Here is a 20,633-nt window from a genome sequence, read left to right as displayed (position 1 = left end):
GACAGGCAGACAACGGTATATCATTATAAACAGGCGTATAAAAATGAAACAAAAACCCGATCTGTATATTCTGCTGTAAAAGAGCCCAACATGTTTATATTGGGATTCAGTTTATATTGATATAAAGATTCAAGATTTTTAAAAAAAAAAACCTTTCATGACATCATAATTATTTGTATTTGTTCAGTTGATTGATAGTGGTACATGTATGAAGATTGGGATGAAATCAATTATATATAGTTCTGATCAACAGATTCATGGTAAATAAGTTGTAGTAGGTTGTTTGAAGTTTGCAGCATACTCAACTTTTAACATCTTTTTCAGGTCTGCAATCCATATAAAAAAATCAGTCTATGTCATATGCCAATGAGACAACTATCCACAGAGGTTCAAATAACAAAGTAATTATAGGAAACCATACAGCCTTCAAAAATGAGAAAAAAAAACAGTCCAGACATGTTAAATATGCAACAATTAAATTGAGAAAAGTAATGGCCTGATTTACAACTTATAAACAACAGGTTGGGACGCCCCCTAAAAAAAAAAGTTCTAAAGAAGATAAAAAGAAACTGTAGCCTTTTCAACTTATAAAGGGGGATCTGGAGGGGATTCATTACATTTGAAACAACTTTTCTAAAGGATGGATACATATAAAAATTACAATATGTAATATATATGATTTCCAATGAGCATGATGAGACAACTATCCACAGAGGTTCAAATGACATAGCAATTATAGGCAACCATCAGTTACCATGCATACAGCCTTCAAAAATGAGGAAAACTGTCCCAACATGAAAAGTATGCATCAATACAATTGAAGAGTAATGGCCTGGCTAATTCACAATTCCACTTATAAACAGGTTGGGAACATCCTCCACCCCCCACCCCCCCAAAAAAATGAGGGATATTTTGCGGTTTTAAAAAAAGGAAAACCACAGATGCAGCCTTTTTAACGTTTAAAGGGTGGGATTCATTACCATAGGAACAACTTTTTTAAAAGATGATTTCACTTATTTTCAATAAATAATAAATATTGAAGTGTATCTCGGGCATCTGGGAACAACTCAACAGTACATCTATACATGTATTAATATATTCCAAATTGTGGAGGCATTTTGGAACAGACTCAACAGTATTTCTATACATGTATTAATATATTCTAAATTGTGGACAAACCCGACATCAAATGTTCTACTTGAATGAATTTAGTGGATGAGATCAAATTAAAAAGACCCAGTGGTGATATACTCCAATGGCAGTCTTTCCTGCTAAAATGTAATGTGTAGATCGTAATATACTATTTTTAGGACTATATACTGTCCTTTATATTTAGGTCATTTTGACATAGCAAAATATAAAGAAAACGTTAACTATCGGGAAATTGAGTTCTTTTTCGCAAAATTAACCCACTATAACTCAACTTTGAATGCAAACGACCCTTAAATGGCTAACATATATTGGTATAAAGAATAGTTTATGAGGATTCTTGTTAAGAGTTCATGAAATATAAACAGATTCTGTCAGTTGAACGGAATAGAATGAGATTAGATATATATACATAAAGGTCTTTTCAACAGTTGTGGTGTAAATCAGTTGTATTTTTTTGTTGACACACATATATATATATATATATGTATACATATATATATGTATACATGTAGATCATTGGCTTTTCTACACATTGATATTTTACAATATCGATCATCTGTTTATCGTTCTATTGCTGGTATCTTTCACCTCCCTAAAACAGTTTTAACGCTAGATGAACTCAAACTTGGTAGGGTCTCCTCGCACATTATGACGTCGCTGAAAAATTTTGGTTGACATATGTATATATATCCTCTTTTCCTGGGTTTTCGTGCTATTAAAGTGTAATACTCACAAGGTCAAAGGTGCATGTACAGCTTACCATATTAGGTGAAATACCACCATTGATTTTCCCCTATTAGTCTTTGTTAAATTTGCACTTTTCAAAAAATTGTGCAGAATTTATCTTTGTTTCAAATAACGAAATACTTGGCATGAGTAAAGTTTTATCCTGTCCAGTACTATAGAAAATATTTCACATAACATTTCATTGCATATAAGAGAATAACCATCACTGGAAGTTAACCAATCAAATTTTCCCCTTTTATTAACCTGTTTACAAGCTTTAGTAACCATGTAACCTCAAGTTTCAAAAATATCCTATAGAAAAATAAAAAAATAATGGTGCTTTTAAATATAAATACCCAAGATATATGTTTATGACCCAGAAATGTTTTACTGCAATGAAATGTAGGATTGATTACCTACAACTGTCAAATTCAAGGGAATATTTTTTTCGACCTATTTTCGTACACAACCGGATGTGACGTACTATGATTTTGTGGTATTACACCTAAAGAAGACTTTTTTGTTCAATAAACTGAATGTGACTTTTTGTAATACTGGTTATTTCAAGCATTCCGGTCAAGTTTTGTCATAATCAGTTCAATAGTTTGAGAAAAATCTAGTATAATGTAAGACGACATCTACAGCGATTCGAGCAAAATTTCTTCAAAAGATCTAAACCAAGCCGCATCATGATAGAATATAGTGTGGACCAATAAATGATCAAATATTAATCTCATCTACCTACAAACAGTTGAATGTGATACAAAAGATTACTTTTAGAATGATAAATACCACTAAAGGACCTCTTCGTCTTCCTTATAAGGTCTGTTTTGGTCCATTTATGCCTCTCATTTCCTCAAAATTTCAACTTTTTAGGCCAATAAATAAAAAATTTGGGATAACTTTCACTCATTTATGATAGAAATGTTATAATAAATGAGTAATTGAAGTATTCAAGCTGGATGAATTATCAATATAAAAGTTTACAGTCTCCAAGGAGGTTTCAATAAGTCCTTACGTAAAACTTAAATTTACGCCGCGTTCCAGAGAGGGACATAAAAAGCTTCTCTTCTAGTGAATAATTTGTTGTTACTGCTTTAAAAATAATTTCATTTACTTATAACTATATATTTATTAAAGTATTTCTTAGGAAAATTTTTCTATTATAGCAGAATATAAGAAATAAGGAGAAAAAGCTCCCCAAAACACTAAGTATGGCTTGTTCTGTCAACTAATATTCATGGTAAAGTCCTATTTCAAGGAAATTTTCTCATAAAATGTGTTTTGGAGACTCAATCCAATCAGAATATTTCATTTTTTGTAATATTTCACTTAAAAAGCAAGAAATTTTAACACATGAGAGTACTCACAAGGTCAAAGGTGCATGTACAGCTTCCCATATTAGGTGAAATACCACCATTGATTTTCCCCTATTAGTCTTTGTTAAATTAGCACTTTTCAAAAAATTGTGCAGAATTTATCTTTGTTTCAAATAAAGAAATACTTGGCATGAGTAAATTTTTATCCTGTCCAGTACTATAGAAAACATTACACATAACATTTCATTGCATATAAGAAAATAACCATCACTGGAAGTTAACCAATCAAATTTTCCCCTTTTATTAACCTGTGTACAAGCTTTAGTAACCATGTAACCTCAAGTTTCCAAAATATTCTATAGAAACCCCAAATAAAAAAAAATGGTGCTTTTAAATATAAATACCCAAGATATATGTTTATGACCCAGAAATATTTTACTGCAATGAAATGTAGGATTAATTACCTACAACTGTCAAATTCAAGGAATATTTTTTTCGACCCATTTTCGTATGCAACCGGATGTGACGTACTATGATTTGGTGGTATTACACCTAAAGAATGCATTGTGGCGTCACAATTTCCATTGAAAAGGCATGCATAGTACGAATTCATATGACAAATGTATGACGTACGAAAACATATGATCTGACCATATATGTATAGATTATCGGCTTTTCTACACACTGATATCGACAAATATTAGTCAGTGAGCCGCAATGAACCTTTTTGACGAGTGAGCGCAGCTAATGAACTAAAATGAATCAAATTGTGTCCTCAATTGGTGATATTTAAAGGTATCTATACGGACTACGGAGAAAACCTGATTATCTGTTTATCGTTTTATTACTGGCTTTTTCACCTCCCTAACTTGGCCTAAGACAGTTTTACGGTAGACGAAAGCAAGTTTGATAACGACTCCACACACATATGTATAGATTATCAGCTTTTCTACACACTGATATCGTAAAATATTAGCCAGTGAGCCGCAATAAACATTTTTGGTGAGAGAGCGCAGCTAATGAGCTAGAATGAATAAAATTGTGTCCTCAGCGACAGTGGGTGATATTTTAAGGTATCTATACTAAGAAAACCTGATTATAAACCAATGAGCCGCAAATAAACATTTTTGGTGAGAGAAAAGTAAAATCACAAAAATACTGAACTCCGAGGAAAATTCAAAAAAGGAAAGTCCCCAATCAAATGGCAAAATCAAAAAAACAAACACATCAAACGAATGGATAACAACTGTCATATTCCTGACTTGGTACAGGCATTTTCTCATGTAGAAAATGGTGGATTTAACCTGGTTTTATAGCTAGCTAAACCTCTCACTTGTATGACAGTCGCATCAAATTCCATTATATTGACAACGATGCGTGAACAAAACAAACAGACACAATAGGTAAAAATGTCAAAAATAGGGGTACAGCAGTCAACATTGTGTTATCATCTTAATCACTATAAAAACAAACAAATGTAACGAAGAAGCACAAAAAGGCATACATCAAATTTAACATCCTCATTTTGCTTATATTATACGATTTTATCAATGTAAAATCCACCCATAAAGGATAGAAGGTTTTAAGTACTAGCGTAAAATCGCGCGTTTGAAATTCGCACAGGTAGACATAAAATAATTTTGTCGTTCAAAGTATGACAGGATACATAAATACAGAGTCACGTAAAATGGATATAACAAAAAAACAGACTTAACAATAAATGTAATGAGCGCAGCTAATGAGCTAAAATGAATAAAATTGTGTCCTCAGCGACAGTGGGTGATATTTTAAGGTATCTATACTAAGAAAACCTGATTATCTATTTATCGTTCTATTTCTGACTTTTTCACCTCCCTAACTCGGCCTAGCCCTAAGACAGTTTTACACTAGACGAAAGCAAGCTTGATGACGACTCCTCACAAATTGTGACGTCGCTGATTTCATCTCCTCAGACATTATGACCCGAGTTATGACGTTGCTGATAATGCTTGCTTTTGTCTCATAGCAGTGATACGAGAATTACGGAGCGACTGAGCAGGGTGACGTAGGGAAGGGGTGGGATATGCAGAATAAAATTGAGAATGAGTACATATATACTTCAGATCTGACTAGACTAGAGACTTCATGTGTACAAACCTGACAACAAGCTATGTACTATAGAAGAAGAGACACTTTTGTCTCTAAGCAGTGATACGAGAATTACTGAGCGACTGAGCAGGGTAACGTAGGGAAGGGGTGGGATATGCAAGATAAAATTGAGAATGAGTACTTCATATCTGACTAGACTAGAGACTTCATATGTACAAACCTGACGTAAAACTATGTACTATAGAAGAAGAGACAAATAATATCACATTAAATCCTATCACATTACATCTAAAGATAACAATAATCCAAAGTAAATTAAATTACGATGTCAATGGAAGAAATTCCCGCGCAAATGTCATGACTGGGATAGACCAAAAAGAATTTTAGGTCAATGTATCATCCACATTCCGATCAATTTACTCAGTTAAATAAAATATATATGTTAACTATATTTATATTGGTTTTGAATTTAGTTAATCTATCAGAAAAATGATTTATTTATCGCAGACAATCCTTAATCCTTAATACTATACACCAACTCGACACTGAAGCTAAAAACCCCTAAAACATATTGGTATATATGGAATCGTCCAATCGGATTTCCTAATATTGATAAAGGTGATAGATTTAGAATTGTGTACACAGACATAAGATCAGAAATAAAGCACTATGTAAGGTGAAAAAAAAACCAAACTGTATAACATCATTGTTTATTAAATTTGCTTGCATAAGAACCGTGAAGTTAAAATTTATAACGATAACGTGTATCCTGTCAACCCCTGAAAAAATAATAATGTCTTCTTGACTACTTCCGCGCGCGGTCGACAGTAAAATTAATATTTTATTATATAGTATGTTAATTAAGATGATGTTCAGATCAAAATGACTTTTTCAGACAAAAATTTGTTTACAAATGTCTGTTTACATGTTTTTTCAGAATTTAATTAGTTAAACTATTTCTATTGATGTGGCCGTCCTTGCCATTGTGTATGTTACTGTCTAGTCCACGTAGGAACTATCGATGTTTCTATATATTTCCATATTTTCAACATATTCAATGGACATTTTTTTTAACTGCAATGGCCTGTATCTGTGATTTCACATTGGCACAAAAACCATGAATCATAAGAAAAGACAATTAAATCATTACTCATACACTATTATAAACCAATATGTAAAGAAGTTCAGAGAAGGTGATTGGATATGTTTAATTACAAATGAACGACTATCACAAGAGGGTCACAATAGACATAATGTCAAGAGGAAATACAATTCAAATATATCTTGAACTTGAACATTAATTTCATTCAAACATATTACACTACCGTATACGATTTTTTTTTACTTTATACATATAGTTGATTAGTACATTAACTTCGTTTTAAATAAATTCTGTAGTGACTATTCTACCTGAAGATATGGGGATATGGGTACTAAGTCAAATCTGAATCGGAAGTTGTGATAATATTAAAAACCGGCATGGATAATTATAGAATAACTAATCGAAGAATTCAAATAGAGAAAAATATTCAACGAGTGACCGAACAACACATTAATTCACGAATGCGCGTAGCGCATGAGTTAATTATCAGTGTTGTTCGGTCACGAGTTGAATATTTTTCGATATTTGAATTCTTTGATTAGTTATTCTTTTTATTACATTGGCAAAAGGCTTTTTTCAATGAAATTAATGTAGAAAATGTAAGGAACTATATCTTTTTTCTACGAACTCACAATTTGTTTTGATCCGACGTTATCGACGTCTTGACAACGCCTATTGTTGTATGACGTCAGAGGGTGAAATAACCACGTTTATTTCACATGTGAAATTATCGGTTTTTATTTGACTGGGAAATCAATGTAATTCAATGCTACCAATGTAATAAATGTTTATAAACGATGTAAAAATGTTCAGGCTTTAATAAATCTTTGTTGGGTAAGTTGATGAAAGGATTATGATCTGTATTATTTCTTAGACAATATTAGAGGCAAATAATGTTAATACAATATACTATATGATGTAAAAACATGTTAGTTATGATCATGAACATCAAATGTTTTGTACATTTTTTCGAAGTGTAGGTTAGCAGAAATGTAAAAAAATAAATATACTTATTGTGAGTTATCTTTCGTTAACAGTCACTATCCTATACATTTACATGTACGAATGCTGGTTATATTGATAATTTAGAATCTTGATTGCAGTACTAAAAGTAATTGATTCTTGAACGCAGTTATAATTCACTCTTTAGATATTTCATTTGTTTACAAGAATGACCTCTCTTTGTACTATGTTTGAATTCCAAAAAGACGGGTAAATTTATGAGCTTATTGTCTCCCTTGAACAAAAAGGAAATGAAGAAAAATGAAGAAAAAGGTAGGTAAAGTAACAGTTTTTGGGCTTCCCGAAGTTGTACCCTTTAGCTTTACAGTGGTAGGTTTAGCTGTAACAGTAGATGTGGTATATTTGTTGTTTGTCTGTCCAGCAGGTATAGATGATTCAGTAGTATATCCTGCAGTGATCGTAGGCGTGGCTTGAGATTCTGATGTATAAATTTCAATAGATCCTGTACTTGTTTCACCTCCCACTGTCTCTTCTGCAGAAGATGACTTTGCATATTTAGTAGTAGAGCTAGTTCTATCTGAAGTAAGTGGTGTTGATACTGTGCTTGCAATGTCTGTAGATGGAACTGAAGAAACAGTATAGTCAGTTACACTAATAGTGATATTTGTCATAGAGGACATTGATGGAATACCATGATCTACTATCATCACCTTAAATTTATACACAGCAGTTGTATTCAGAGGAACTTTTGTTTTGATGTTTCCAAGTGTCTCGTCTATGGTAAAAACTGCTTTAATATCTTCATCATCTATCTGAAATGACGTTTGATCGTCATCAATGTCATAACCTGATAGTGTTAATATAACTGATCCAATCGAAACATCAAATGGCACAGTCTGTGAGTAACTGGTCATGTTGAATATGGGGGCATACATGTTACGTGGTCCAAAAGTGATATCATGTGTAATTTCCACATCCTTCTCGGCTGTTTCATTAGAGGGGATAAAATCAAATATATGAAGGAAGAACTTATTAAGAATATGTGTTGTCTGCCATACATTCTTTTCAGTTATTAGTTTCCTGTTTGAACTTGATTCACATTGTAGCAAATATTGACTATCAGCAGGATATGAACTTGTAATGTTATTCTCCATTCTAATGTATGTCCATGTTGATGTGTTTGCCGTTACTTTGAGATGTACCACTGTATAGACTTTGTTTTGTGATCGTACGTACGAGCTTGTGTATAACTGAGTAGTTTTTCCTGTATACACGTCATATACATCTGATCCATTCTGACTGTTATAAAGTTTATCTGGAATAGCATCACTGTCCACAACGTCATTCACCAAAAAATCATCAAAGTCATCAATAAAGTGTTCTGTATCCATTCTAACCAAATGAATAAGTTCATGATATTCAAGTTCATCCAATAACGATAACTGTGGATCTCCAAGGGGGTTGATGTTTTCAAAGGTAGCAGTATAGTTGTAGAATGTTCCTTTAAGAGTTGATGTCAAAAGCCAACGGGCAGTTTTTGTTTCAAAGGAACGAATGTCTCCAAAATCAACTGAAAGTGATGGAGCAATTTGATCATTTCCAAGTTGTGCACCTATAATCTTGAAAGTTATCAATAATAAAATTGAGAATGGAAATGGGGAATGTGTCAAAGAGACAACAACCCGACCACAGAACAGACAACAGCAGAAGGCCACCAACAGGTCTTCAATGCAGCGAGAAATTCCCGCACCCGGAGGCGTCCTTCAGCTGGCCCCTAAACAAATATATATACTAGTTCAGTGATAATGAACGCCATACTAAACTCCAAATTGTACACAAGAAACTAAAATTAAAAATAATACAAGACTAACAAAGGCTAGAGGCTCCTGACTTGGGACAGGCGCAAAAATGCGGCGGGGTTAAACATGTTTATGAGATCTCAACCCTCCCCCTATACCTCTAGCCAATGTAGAAAAGTAAACGCATAACAATACGCACATTAAAATTCAGTTCAAGAGAAGTCCGAGTCTGATGTCAGAAGATGTAACCAAAGAAAATAAACAAAATGACAATAATACATAAATAACAACAGACTACTAGCAGTTAACTGACATGCCAGCTCCAGACTTCAATTAAACTGATTGAAAGATTATGTCTTCATCATATGAATATCAGGCACAATCCTTCCCGTTAGGGGTTTAGTATCATACCATCATAACATATATGTGAAGAACATAACCCGTGTCATGCCAACAACTGGTTTTTAAATAAATGTGTTTAGTGCAGATGCATAACCTTTTTCATTTTCAATGATTTCTGGCTGAGCAGATGATATGCGCAGAGCCCGTGCCGTTCCAAAGCCATCATTCATTACAGACACTGCTAAACTAAATGGAACAATTGGCTCAGCAAAATCTGTTGTTAATGGATCATCTCCTCTTACATATTTTTCATGGAAATAATGCACCACCAAACTAGGATTAGGTTTTACAGTTATAGTGTCTGGTAGCAAAGGAACAGAGAAGTTTGAACCACCAACTCTGTATGATAACCGACCTCCAACATCATACAATGTATCCTCTTGTGGTGCTGCTGTAGAATATGGAATCATTAACCATTCAGCTGACCCTGACAAATCTTTTCCTAGGATCCCTTTTCCATCTACACCAGATATTCCTATCAAAGACGGTTTACCTGGAAAAGAAATACATGAAATATGTTAAGTCTGCGCAAACCTTAACAAACAAAAAACAACAAAAAACACAAACACAAACCCCTCTCCCTCCCCCCCCCCCCCCCCCAAAAAAAAAAACAAACAAAAAAAACAAAAACTAATGGCGACTTTGAAGAAATATCAATCAGAAATTTTCCTATTTCATCATTGCATCATATTTCGTTGGGAAATTGCTTATAATTTAATAGAATGCAGTTTAAAGTATTTACATAAAGATAAGTGTCCTATTATAAAAGAGAGGCGAAAGATACCAACGGGACATTCAAACTCATAAGTCAAAAATAAACTGACAACGCCATGGCTAAAAAAGAAAAAGACCATCAGACAAACAACAGTACACAAAACAAAACATAGAAAAACTACAGATCTTTAACTGGGTCGTATATTATTTCACTTTGTGTATGTGTTTATTATGAATGCTTTGTTCTTTCATTTTACCAAGTGGCCAAAATGTATTTCAAAGATGCAGTTTGTAATCATCTCTCCAATCTGATCAGCCTTTGAAAATGTTTTAACCCATTGCTATTGAACGGTTGCTAGTATGAAGCAAGTGCAGTGTAATAAGAATATTCTTGCCATCCAAATACAGTGATTTAGAAGAAGGCTCTGAATAGGCACAGTAAAAAAGTCAATTTTAAAACCCCCTGAATTATGGGAAAACATTTAGAACAAGATAAATATGCATCATGGCTTTATATGTGACAGATTACGTAAAAGAGTGAAATAAGGACATTGTTTTAGGAAAGTTGTAATACATGGTGTCTACTACCATTGTATATATAAGCCATATTTAACAACGAGAAACCCAAGAAATTCATATTTTATTACAAAATACAAAATTCCATTGAATACTAAATTTGTTTATTATTCGATCAAAAGAACAAACCGTGAATGGCAGTGGGATAAAAGGTATCTTTACTTTAATACTTAATAAAGGGAAAAACCAATATAGTACATGTAACTCTAACATTAAATGTTTAAGTACTCTGTCAATTCAAGACAAATTGAGATGAGGCTAAAACACCATAACAAATTATTTTTAATATTCTTTAAAATGGTGATAAAGTTAAAATATCATTAACTATCAGCCATTCTTCACAATTTGAAGCTTTTTTGCTTGTTTGCTGCGCTAACTCACAAAAAAGGTTCCATTTGTGTCTCGTGGCTGATATTTTACTATATAAACGTGCAGAAAAGGCCCGAATCTTTACTTATTATAGCTCAATCTCTTTCATATATTATACAATCCCTTTGATATTGATTCAAGATATATATGTTTTCTTAAACGTATGCTGATGAAGTGGTCATGCTAAAATGTAAGATTATATAAAAATGATAAATAGATAACTCATCTAAGTTTATTTCTTCACCTATGGAAAACTTATCCTGAGAAGACTCTCCATTTCCATATGTTTGAGTAATTTTTATCTCCACCATTATATTTTCCAATGCAGAAGTTTCTCCATTTTCTATCTCCAATCTAGCATTGAAAGCATCACGTGTGAGAACTAATTCCTGGACAATTCTTACTCGCACCTTTGCACAAACAGATTCACTCGAACCTCCACTACTTCCACTCTGTAAAATATTCCAAGAATGATCATTTTGTAGCTTGAAGAGACTGTTTATATATCAGAACAGTGAGTGAATTCACAAAAAGATGCCCTGTCGTATAATTTTGCTTATATTAACCTAAGCATGTCGGACAAGAACTGTTATCCTTTCGCTCATCCTCAAAATATATTCTATATCAAGTTTCATCAATATCTGTACAGTGATAATTTGCCACTGGACGTTAAGCAACCAACAATCAATCAATCTGTACAGTGATATAGATGGAGTTGCGCTTATGAGAGAATATTACGACATATAGCAACACTGAAGTCTCTTAGTTAGATTTTGATCATCTTTATCATACAGGACCGGGATTATATTCTTTCAGTTATTTCCTAAGGTAGTGTCCTCAACTGTATCAAGTTACAAGGCACATTGACACACACACTTATGGACAGGATGATTCTTTTAACTCCCCATAAAAGTTTGCTTGTCGAGTGTATAATTAATAAGATGATCAAGTTGTGAGTCTAGTTTGCCTTACTATGATAATACAACAGTCTTCATGTTTGGCTTAATATAAAAATACAGACTTATGTATACAGCATGATTTAATTGATTGTTTGTAAGTGTTGCTTTTGTTTAAATAATTATAAAGTGCGTTGTTTGTTTTGAAAACTTTACACTCAGTTAGTTTCGTCGTAACACATTTTCCTATCATAATATCTATATGATACAAAGTTGTGCTTATTGCTGATGCTAAAAATTACATTGATAAATATATCATCTATCAAGCAAACCTTTTCTAGTGTGGTCAAAATTTTGGAAATAATGAACGAAGGGGTTCCATACCTATTATCACTTACATTTCCATTCTTGTCTATTTTTTAGAAAATGTAATTACCTTGACAATTAAAGGTAGGTTGTGCATAAGGATACTAAAATATTATATGTAGATAGTAATGGTGTATATATAAAAAAAGTACTATATATGGAAGTTGTTTTTCAGTTCTAACAAGACTGCCCAACTACATATTTTATTTCAAGTTTTTTTTTAATCCAATAAATCAAAGACACCGTTGATGTTCTTCTGATCGTAGCAAGAAACAGTGGCTAGGCAAAATTTTGAACAGCAAAGACGATAGGATTATGAAACTCCTATGAAATTGACCGAAGTTGAAACTTTAAACTTTTTAAATTTAATGGTTCCTTATTAAACCCTTACTGTGATGCAATAAAATATCTCGAATAGAAAATGAAAACTGGGAATGTGTCAAGGAGACAACAACACGACCAAAGAGCAAAAAACAGCCTAGGGCCACCAATGGGTCTTCATTGCAACGAGAAAATCATCCCGTGCTTCAGCTTGCCCCTAAACAATAATGCATACTAGTTCAGCATCATGGACGCCACTCTAAACTCTGAAACATACAAGTGAACCAAAATTTAACACACAAGACAAACAAAGGCTAGGGGTTCCCAACTTGGGACAGGCGCAAAAATGCAGCGAGGTAAAGCATGTTTTGTGCGATCTCAACCCTCCTCCTTCACCTCTAACCAATGTGGAATAAACAAACAAACAGCAACACGCACAGTAGAACTCAGTTTAGAAAAATGAGTATTTATCTAGCCTATCGATTAAAAAGGTTTCAAGAGTGAAAAGTTGATCTTTTTTCCAATCAATTGCTCAGTGTTATAGAAGTTTTTTTTCTTTTTCCAAAGGTTTGCGGATGTTATATACTAATCACAATTTTTTTTTTTATTCCTTCATATTCATGATATTTGCAATCCTTAATCATAAATTATTAAAACAAATACTATTTTGTCTGAACTCAAATACATAAGTTATCAGAAATACTAAAATGCTGATACCTGAGCTTCTTGTTCAGCTGTTTTGTATGTTTTTGTTGCATGGTCGAAAACATCAAATATTGTGTCAAATCCCTTTGTCTTAGCGCTCTTGAAATCATTAATGTATTGTTGAATTCTTGAACTAAGATTCTTTAAGATGATAACATCAGCAGTACCGTCAAGTGTGTTTAATGTTCCATCCTTCCATGCTGTGGCTTAAATGAAAAATAACAAAAACACTTATGGAAAGTATTTATATACATTGTTATTTGCTGAACAACACTTTGAAACTATTTGAATCTTATATGTCAGAGCCAAATCTTTGCCCATTCCTATTGTTATGTTTAGGCAGGTCTGTCCTCTCCACAAACCAAAAAAGAAGACAACATATTCCTTGGTCATGATTAGATGTCTTCGAAATTGGCTTACTTCCCCAAAAGTAATTAGTTAATTAATAAAGGTCTTGAAAATTCTCCGAAACCATTTCAATTGGTTCCATCTCCAATTGTTATCTATAAAAATAATCTACTATTCCAGTATTCTGCAAAAACATGTGTTTCGTCGGTAATCGTACTTAGTATATTGCTTAATTCGTCTGATAATAGCTGGACTCCTAATGACAGTCTATCGATATTGACATTTTGAACATGTCTGAACCTGTAATATTTTCTCTATCGATATAGGTTTTTAGATGAAAGACTATACTTGCATTTTATTCATATGCTAAATCTTAGCCTTGTCGACCATGTTCATGATGTTAGTTGGTAGGGAGGATCATCGGACATATTTGTTGCACAGTGGGTGCCGAAAGGATGATTATGGCCAAGTTTGGTTCTAATTGGTCCTAAAGTTTCAAAGGAGAAGAGTTTTGTAAATGTAAATGAAAGACAGACTCCAAGTTAGTTAAAATAAAACAGAAATAAAGTACCTGTGTTGTTCCATCTTTCTAAGAATTTATTCAACGTAGATTTTTGTGTTTCGTCGTTAATCGTACTTAGTATATTGCTTAATTCATCTGATGATAGCTGCACTCCTAATGGGCTTTCATCAGATACAACTGTTCTAAATGTTCCATACCATGAGGAATCAACATCATACCTATAAAGAAAAATAATGATTATAATGAGGTTCTTCCTAGACTAATAAATTGTTAATAATGGTTTTACAGATTATTTGAGATAATTGTATGCTTTCAAAGTGCTTTTTGGAATAATCTTCTGGTACTAAGGTAATTGATTAGAAAACCAAAGATGCAGCTATATTATTATCAAAAAGTTCTAAATAGAATAACCACAAGTGTATTAGGTCAATTTATCGAGACAGCCCAGAAAACTTGGGAACACATAAGGTGCAAGGACTAGTACTACTTACAATGCAGTGAACAACCATTTAACTTAAAGGGGTAGATCTGCTTTATAATAGAAAAAAATCTAAATGGGAGAAAATCTAATAATCCGTCACAGCATTGGCCAAAAAAGATATTAAGAGTTTTCCAAAACGATGAAAAAAACGTCTGGATAAGGTTTATTTACAAAAACAAATTGAATCCAAGTGTTGCTTTGAATATCCGAAGCATTACAAGAAATTCGTTAGACCATATCTACATACCTGACTTGCTTTATTTTTAATTTTATAAAATATTTTTTTTGGTTTTTCAGTCCATATGTTTGACCTTTCAGTAATTAATCATCAAGATGGAGAGCAACAATATCGAAGCATTGTTCCATTAATTATACATAATGCATGTACATGTACATGTACAGTCTGTCTACTATCATTGTACGTAGATACTTTTGTGATCTTTAGTATATAAACCTGGTTATCTCTTAATTCTATAAAATGTAATTATTTTATTTACATGTTTTCATCATTAAGAATCTGCTGCATCATAGACAGAAAATTATCAACAGGCTTGGCAGCATCTAACAAATTGTTTACAACTTCACTACTAACATCACGTCTTCTCCTTCCACCATTCTCACAATCATTAGCCACATCAACCAGACATCTGAATAATGTCAAAACATATTGAATAATGATAAAATGTTTTCATATTAGGACATTAAATCTACTGCCAGACTTTGACCCATTATGACAAAGAAGTCAAACAATATTATATTTCTGAAATGGAATAAACCACACAGAAGAGAATTTATGGAGAATTATAACTGTTCTTTTGAGAACAATTGGTTAAGATGAGAAGTATGGCATAAATTTTAAAATACTATACTGGCCCTGTAAAACAATTTTGCATGTTAAATGTTAAATGTCCCTAAATTTCATTCTATTAACTTAAAGGTGTTAGCATAAACATTGTAAAAAAATACTATGAATATTCTCGAGATAGTAATATTCATTTTAGCTTCTTCTGCTTCAAGACTTAAAAAGTTCACATTGCAATCAGATAAATGAGAAAAAAATAAATCTTCAGGCAACAGATTACTCTAAATCTTTTTTCATACAAATAGTTTTTGTGAGAACAAAGGCTTGTCCATTACAACATGTACAATACATTTCAATATATTACCTAGCAGCTGTGTAAAGCGTTGAGACAATGCTGCCAGCAGGACCTAAAAACCCTGCTACACAACCAAAAAATGTATCAATTAGTCCAAGTCCAGCGTTCAGTGTACCAATCAGTGCACTTCCTCCAGTTCTATCATCCTGTTAAAAGAGCAAGCAAAATAATTTCTGGGAATATTTCGGCAAAATAAAGTTAAATCAATACAAATTCAACAACATGTTATGAACTAGTAAATGAATCTAAGTCTTTACTGACTCCAAGCGAAGTGTCTGAACAGTACTGAACATTAACTGAAAGACTGGAATCGACAAAGTAATGTATTATTCAGTCTTTTAAGAGCTCTTCAGATCAAAATGGCCGTTTCAGATCAAAATTGGTTTACTAGTGTTCAAAAGCTATCTAACTGTCTAACCAACCCTAATTGTATGCTAACTGTACTTATTTCAAAGTCCCACTGTATTTCCATGTTCCGTACTCCTAACAACAAAATTATGATATTTAAATTTACCTGTGTACGTTATTTTACTAAACGCCATTTGTCTCAGGTTAGAGTTGTCTTTTTGACACTGTTCCTACATCTTTTGTTTTAGTATTGTATTTATATTGTGTCATAGATCAAACTTATTCGTTCAGTGTATGTTTACTTGTTTTTGTTTAAATGTCTTTTTGAACAAGTTAAGTCATTTCAATTGATATTTTATAGTGTGTCTTTTTATGTTGTAATACTACACTATTGTCTCAGGTTAGGGTGAAGGTTGGCGCCTGTTAAAACGTTTAAACCAGCTGCATTTTTATGCACCTGCCCTACTCTAGGAGCCTGTTGTTCAGTGGTTGTAGTTTGTTGGTGTGGTTCATAAGTGTTCTCGTTTTTTATATAAATTAGACCGTTGGTTTTCCTGTTTGAATTGTTTTGCACTTGTTATTTTGAAGCCCTTTATAGCTTGCTATTCGGTGTAAGCCAAGGCTCCGGGTTGAAGGCCGTACTTTGACCTATAATTGTTTTCTTTTGATACATTGTGACTTGGATGGAGAGTTGTCTCATTGGCACTCATACCACGTCTTCTTATTTATATTATGTATTGTTATCAACCATGCGTAAACAAAACCCTATTAACAGTAAAGAACTCTTTTTGAAGTCCTGATTCTGAATGTGTGACATTAAGCCTGTCTAAACCAATCAATACATATGACAAAATATCTGTTTAAGTAATGCATGTAAAGTGTTTACACAGGTTTCACACTTAAAAATTGATTACCCAATCTGAAAACAATTTTTGAAATGGAACATGTGGAATGCACTAAGGTGACTTTTGATATGAATTGAAGTGTTTTCTTAGTAAAAGTTAAATGTTGCATTCATTTAAAAGTCATTAATTCGAAATGATATTTCCCAATTGTAAAACTTAAGGCAACAGTAGTTTACGGATGAAAAGCACGAATAAGAAAACAAAAATCCCGTAAATTTGTTTTTGGAATGCAACACACAGTTGATGGTTGAATCCCAAAAAATTACCAAATTTGAAACCTTCCAAGAAAAGATCCTCAACATAAAAATGACAATTTAACAACCTAATGGGACTTTGATACCATGTAGAAATGTCAAATTGATTATTAAATGCTACCGTTATAATGCAGCTAACGCTTCCAAATGCAATGGTGTAACAGTTGGCAACGGTAGCAATGAAAACACTTACATTTGATGCGACTGTCATACAAGTGAGAGGTTTAGCTAGCTTTAAAACCAGGTTTAAACCACCATTTTCTACATAAGAAAATGCCTGTACCAAGTCAGGAATATGTCAGTTGTTATCCATTCGTTTTTTGATTTTTTCCATTTGATTGGGGACTTTCCTTTTTGAATTTTCCTCGGAGTTCAGTACTTTTGTGATTTTACTTTTTACAACGGCCGGGATCAGACGTCAATCACGAAAGTCTGTTGCAAGTGCTATTGAATGTCAGGAATTGTGTTTTTGTTGTAAATAAATACAAGTTTTGTATTTTGAATACTTCTTTTCGAAACTATTCTAGTTATAGTTTTATTTATACTGTAAATGCTTGTATTAGCTATTTCCTTACATCATAATATGATTTATCATATTGTTGTGTTTTATTTCTGGTTAAATAGCAAATTTATACACTTGTTGAAACCGAACAAATTTTACAGTCCCGACTGTGTTCTATTCTGTTCAGAAAGGTGTCACTGTCGTTTGAACAGAAACTGTAAAGTTTCAACTACATTGAATCAACTCGTTCAAAGCATATATTTATCTATTACGAAAATGACTTAATGTAAAAGATTCGTGTGCAGAACTTTGATGACATCAAATCAGGTCTGTACATTTCTTTTTTACTTTTTCAAAAAATACAATTTTTGTTATCTTGAATTATGACATAGTTTTCATCATACATAGGAATTACTCGTGTACCTAAATATTGACATTATTCTAGTTTTCACGATGTTTTATTCATGAAATAGTACATTTTACTTTTACACAAAATCATGTTTGTCACCTTCCTTGTACCATTTATAAAAATATACAAATATCATATTTGCAATCAAACTATAAGTTGTATAAATCCTCCTTCTGTCTCTAGTGTATGTCTGTATAAAGGGCTATCATACTACATTTCCACATTCAAATTAATTAATGCACAGACTTAAATTGATCGATTTTGTCATTACCACACTGTATAACTTTTTTCCTTTTTCCAACCATTGAATCTGATTGGCAATAAACTAAACTTAAAAGTAATTTGGGAATAATGAGACAGTCAAATCCAGGATAACATATGTACATCCTTATATCATATATAAATTTATAAATCCTGTGAAAAGTGTGTATATGAATTCAATAGGGACAATTAAAGATCTATCATTTACTACAATTTCCCTTATTTTCACATGCCTGTTTCGTCACGAATGATATGTTACAAAAACATATTTTGACATCAAAATCAATTATTTGATCACAGAGTGCGTTTTCATACACTGAAAGTAAATTTCGCAAATATTTTTTTAGCAAAATTGTATCATAATATTGGTTATGCTGAAATGACTTGAAAAAATAAAAGGTTTAAGGTACACCAGATGTGACTTTAAAACTCAGAAATGCCTTTTTTTTTGTTAAAATTGTATTCATTGAAAACATCTATTCACTTTCTATACTATGAAAGGTCAAAGTACATGTTTTGTATTGGAAACTCCAAAATAGTGCAGAATGGCATTATGTCGTGAAAAATCCGGGAAAGTTTGATTGGAATCCATCAGGGGCAAGTCCAATTTTGTGTATGAAATCTCAGAAATCGTTCCGATCAGAAAGTAGAATAGAAGATGCACAATGGCATTACGTCATGAAGAATAAGCAAAAGCTTGATTACAATCCGTTCACTTGTTTAAGCAGAGTTGTGTATGGTGGATGTTCACCCCTATGATATGAAAGGACAAAGTCCGTGTCAAAAACGGTAAACAGGAAATTGTTGAGAGATGCATTTAAAAACGCATTACATGGTATACCAAACCAACCAGATGCATGATAACAAATTTCAGGAAGCTCTTATTTGTAGTTCCCTTGATGCAATACAAATTTCATACATGGTTATTGTATGTTAGAATATATAAGTATTAAGGTAATTCGGAGCGGGGGTATAAACATAAAAATGTTCTTACACTAAATGATGTTGCCAAAGATGATAAAGCTAGCCCACATCCTGCAATAGGATGAAAACCCAAAGCACAACTTTTAATCAAAGTAGCTGCACAGTCACATGAAAGTGGTGTCACAGGATTATATGTTATTGATGATCCAGATCCTGTTCCAGAATATCCCCCAGAATCTACAATGAAAAAATAATCAAATATTTCAGTTACTAGTTATAAATATATTCTCATAAATAGATCTAAAACTTTCGTCACATTTAGAAAAAAAATTACATCACATCATCCTTTTATAGAATGATGACATCCCAGATACACATTCTTAGGAATAATAATTAAGATAGTAATAAAATACTCACAAGATACTCCTCCTCCTTCTGCACCACCACCATCTCTCCCACCACCACCTCTACCACATGGAAGAGGTGGTCGGCCAGGATATTCTCGTGTTAATGTTATGTCAAGATTTCTTGTCTGTTTACTGCCACATATATAGTCATACAATACAGCCATTCCACATACTGAAGCTGCAATTAAACTTCTTTTCTTTCTTGTATTCTTTGGTGTCACTAAAATCAATACTTTGATTGACGTGTTTGCTGGGACGCTGCCAATCTCATCAACAGTCTGAATGAAAAGAGAATTTTGTTGAGCTCAAATCTATATTTGAGGCTTGATAAAACATGAATTGCTCACTATCATTTAAGACTATTGGCAACATGGCAGCCCCTCTCAACCCCATTAAACTTGTGTAATCGCCTTACTTAATGTGCAACTAGCTGGCCCAATACTGAATTTTCTGAAATTTAAAATCAATAAGAATTTAGACTAAGTGATGGCTCAGGTGGAAGTGTACTGCTTTTGTAGCTGTCTGTAATACAACTGAAGAGGGATGCGGGTCATCTATACTACTAAAGGAAGAGACCGATTTCATTGAGCCGCAACTCCTCTGAAACCATACAAAG

The 20,633-nt window shown here is 32.8% G+C and overlaps 1 protein-coding gene across 1 annotated transcript in view; it reads right to left on the bottom strand.

The window, feature by feature from the left end:
- Positions 1–255: 255 nt before the first annotated feature.
- LOC127729013 (uncharacterized) overlaps positions 256–20,633 on the bottom strand; it is a 75,100-nt gene continuing 54,722 nt past the window's right edge. The window contains exons 16-25 of the mRNA XM_052236586.1: positions 20,028–20,295; positions 19,681–19,847; positions 16,017–16,153; positions 15,348–15,497; positions 14,418–14,587; positions 13,511–13,704; positions 11,455–11,662; positions 9,646–10,044; positions 7,703–7,975; positions 256–326 (exon numbers count right to left, since the gene is read on the bottom strand). Coding sequence (XP_052092546.1) covers positions 256–326; positions 7,703–7,975; positions 9,646–10,044; positions 11,455–11,662; positions 13,511–13,704; positions 14,418–14,587; positions 15,348–15,497; positions 16,017–16,153; positions 19,681–19,847; positions 20,028–20,295 — 2,037 coding nt within the window. The remainder of the gene's footprint in view (positions 327–7,702; positions 7,976–9,645; positions 10,045–11,454; positions 11,663–13,510; positions 13,705–14,417; positions 14,588–15,347; positions 15,498–16,016; positions 16,154–19,680; positions 19,848–20,027; positions 20,296–20,633) is intronic.

The sequence above is a fragment of the Mytilus californianus genome, unplaced genomic scaffold (genome assembly GCF_021869535.1).
Source record: "Mytilus californianus isolate M0D057914Y unplaced genomic scaffold, xbMytCali1.0.p SCAF_2, whole genome shotgun sequence".
NCBI lineage: Eukaryota > Metazoa > Mollusca > Bivalvia > Mytilida > Mytilidae > Mytilus > Mytilus californianus.
Note: the sequence above shows the minus strand (reverse complement) of the source record. Positions and strands in the feature narration are given on the sequence as shown.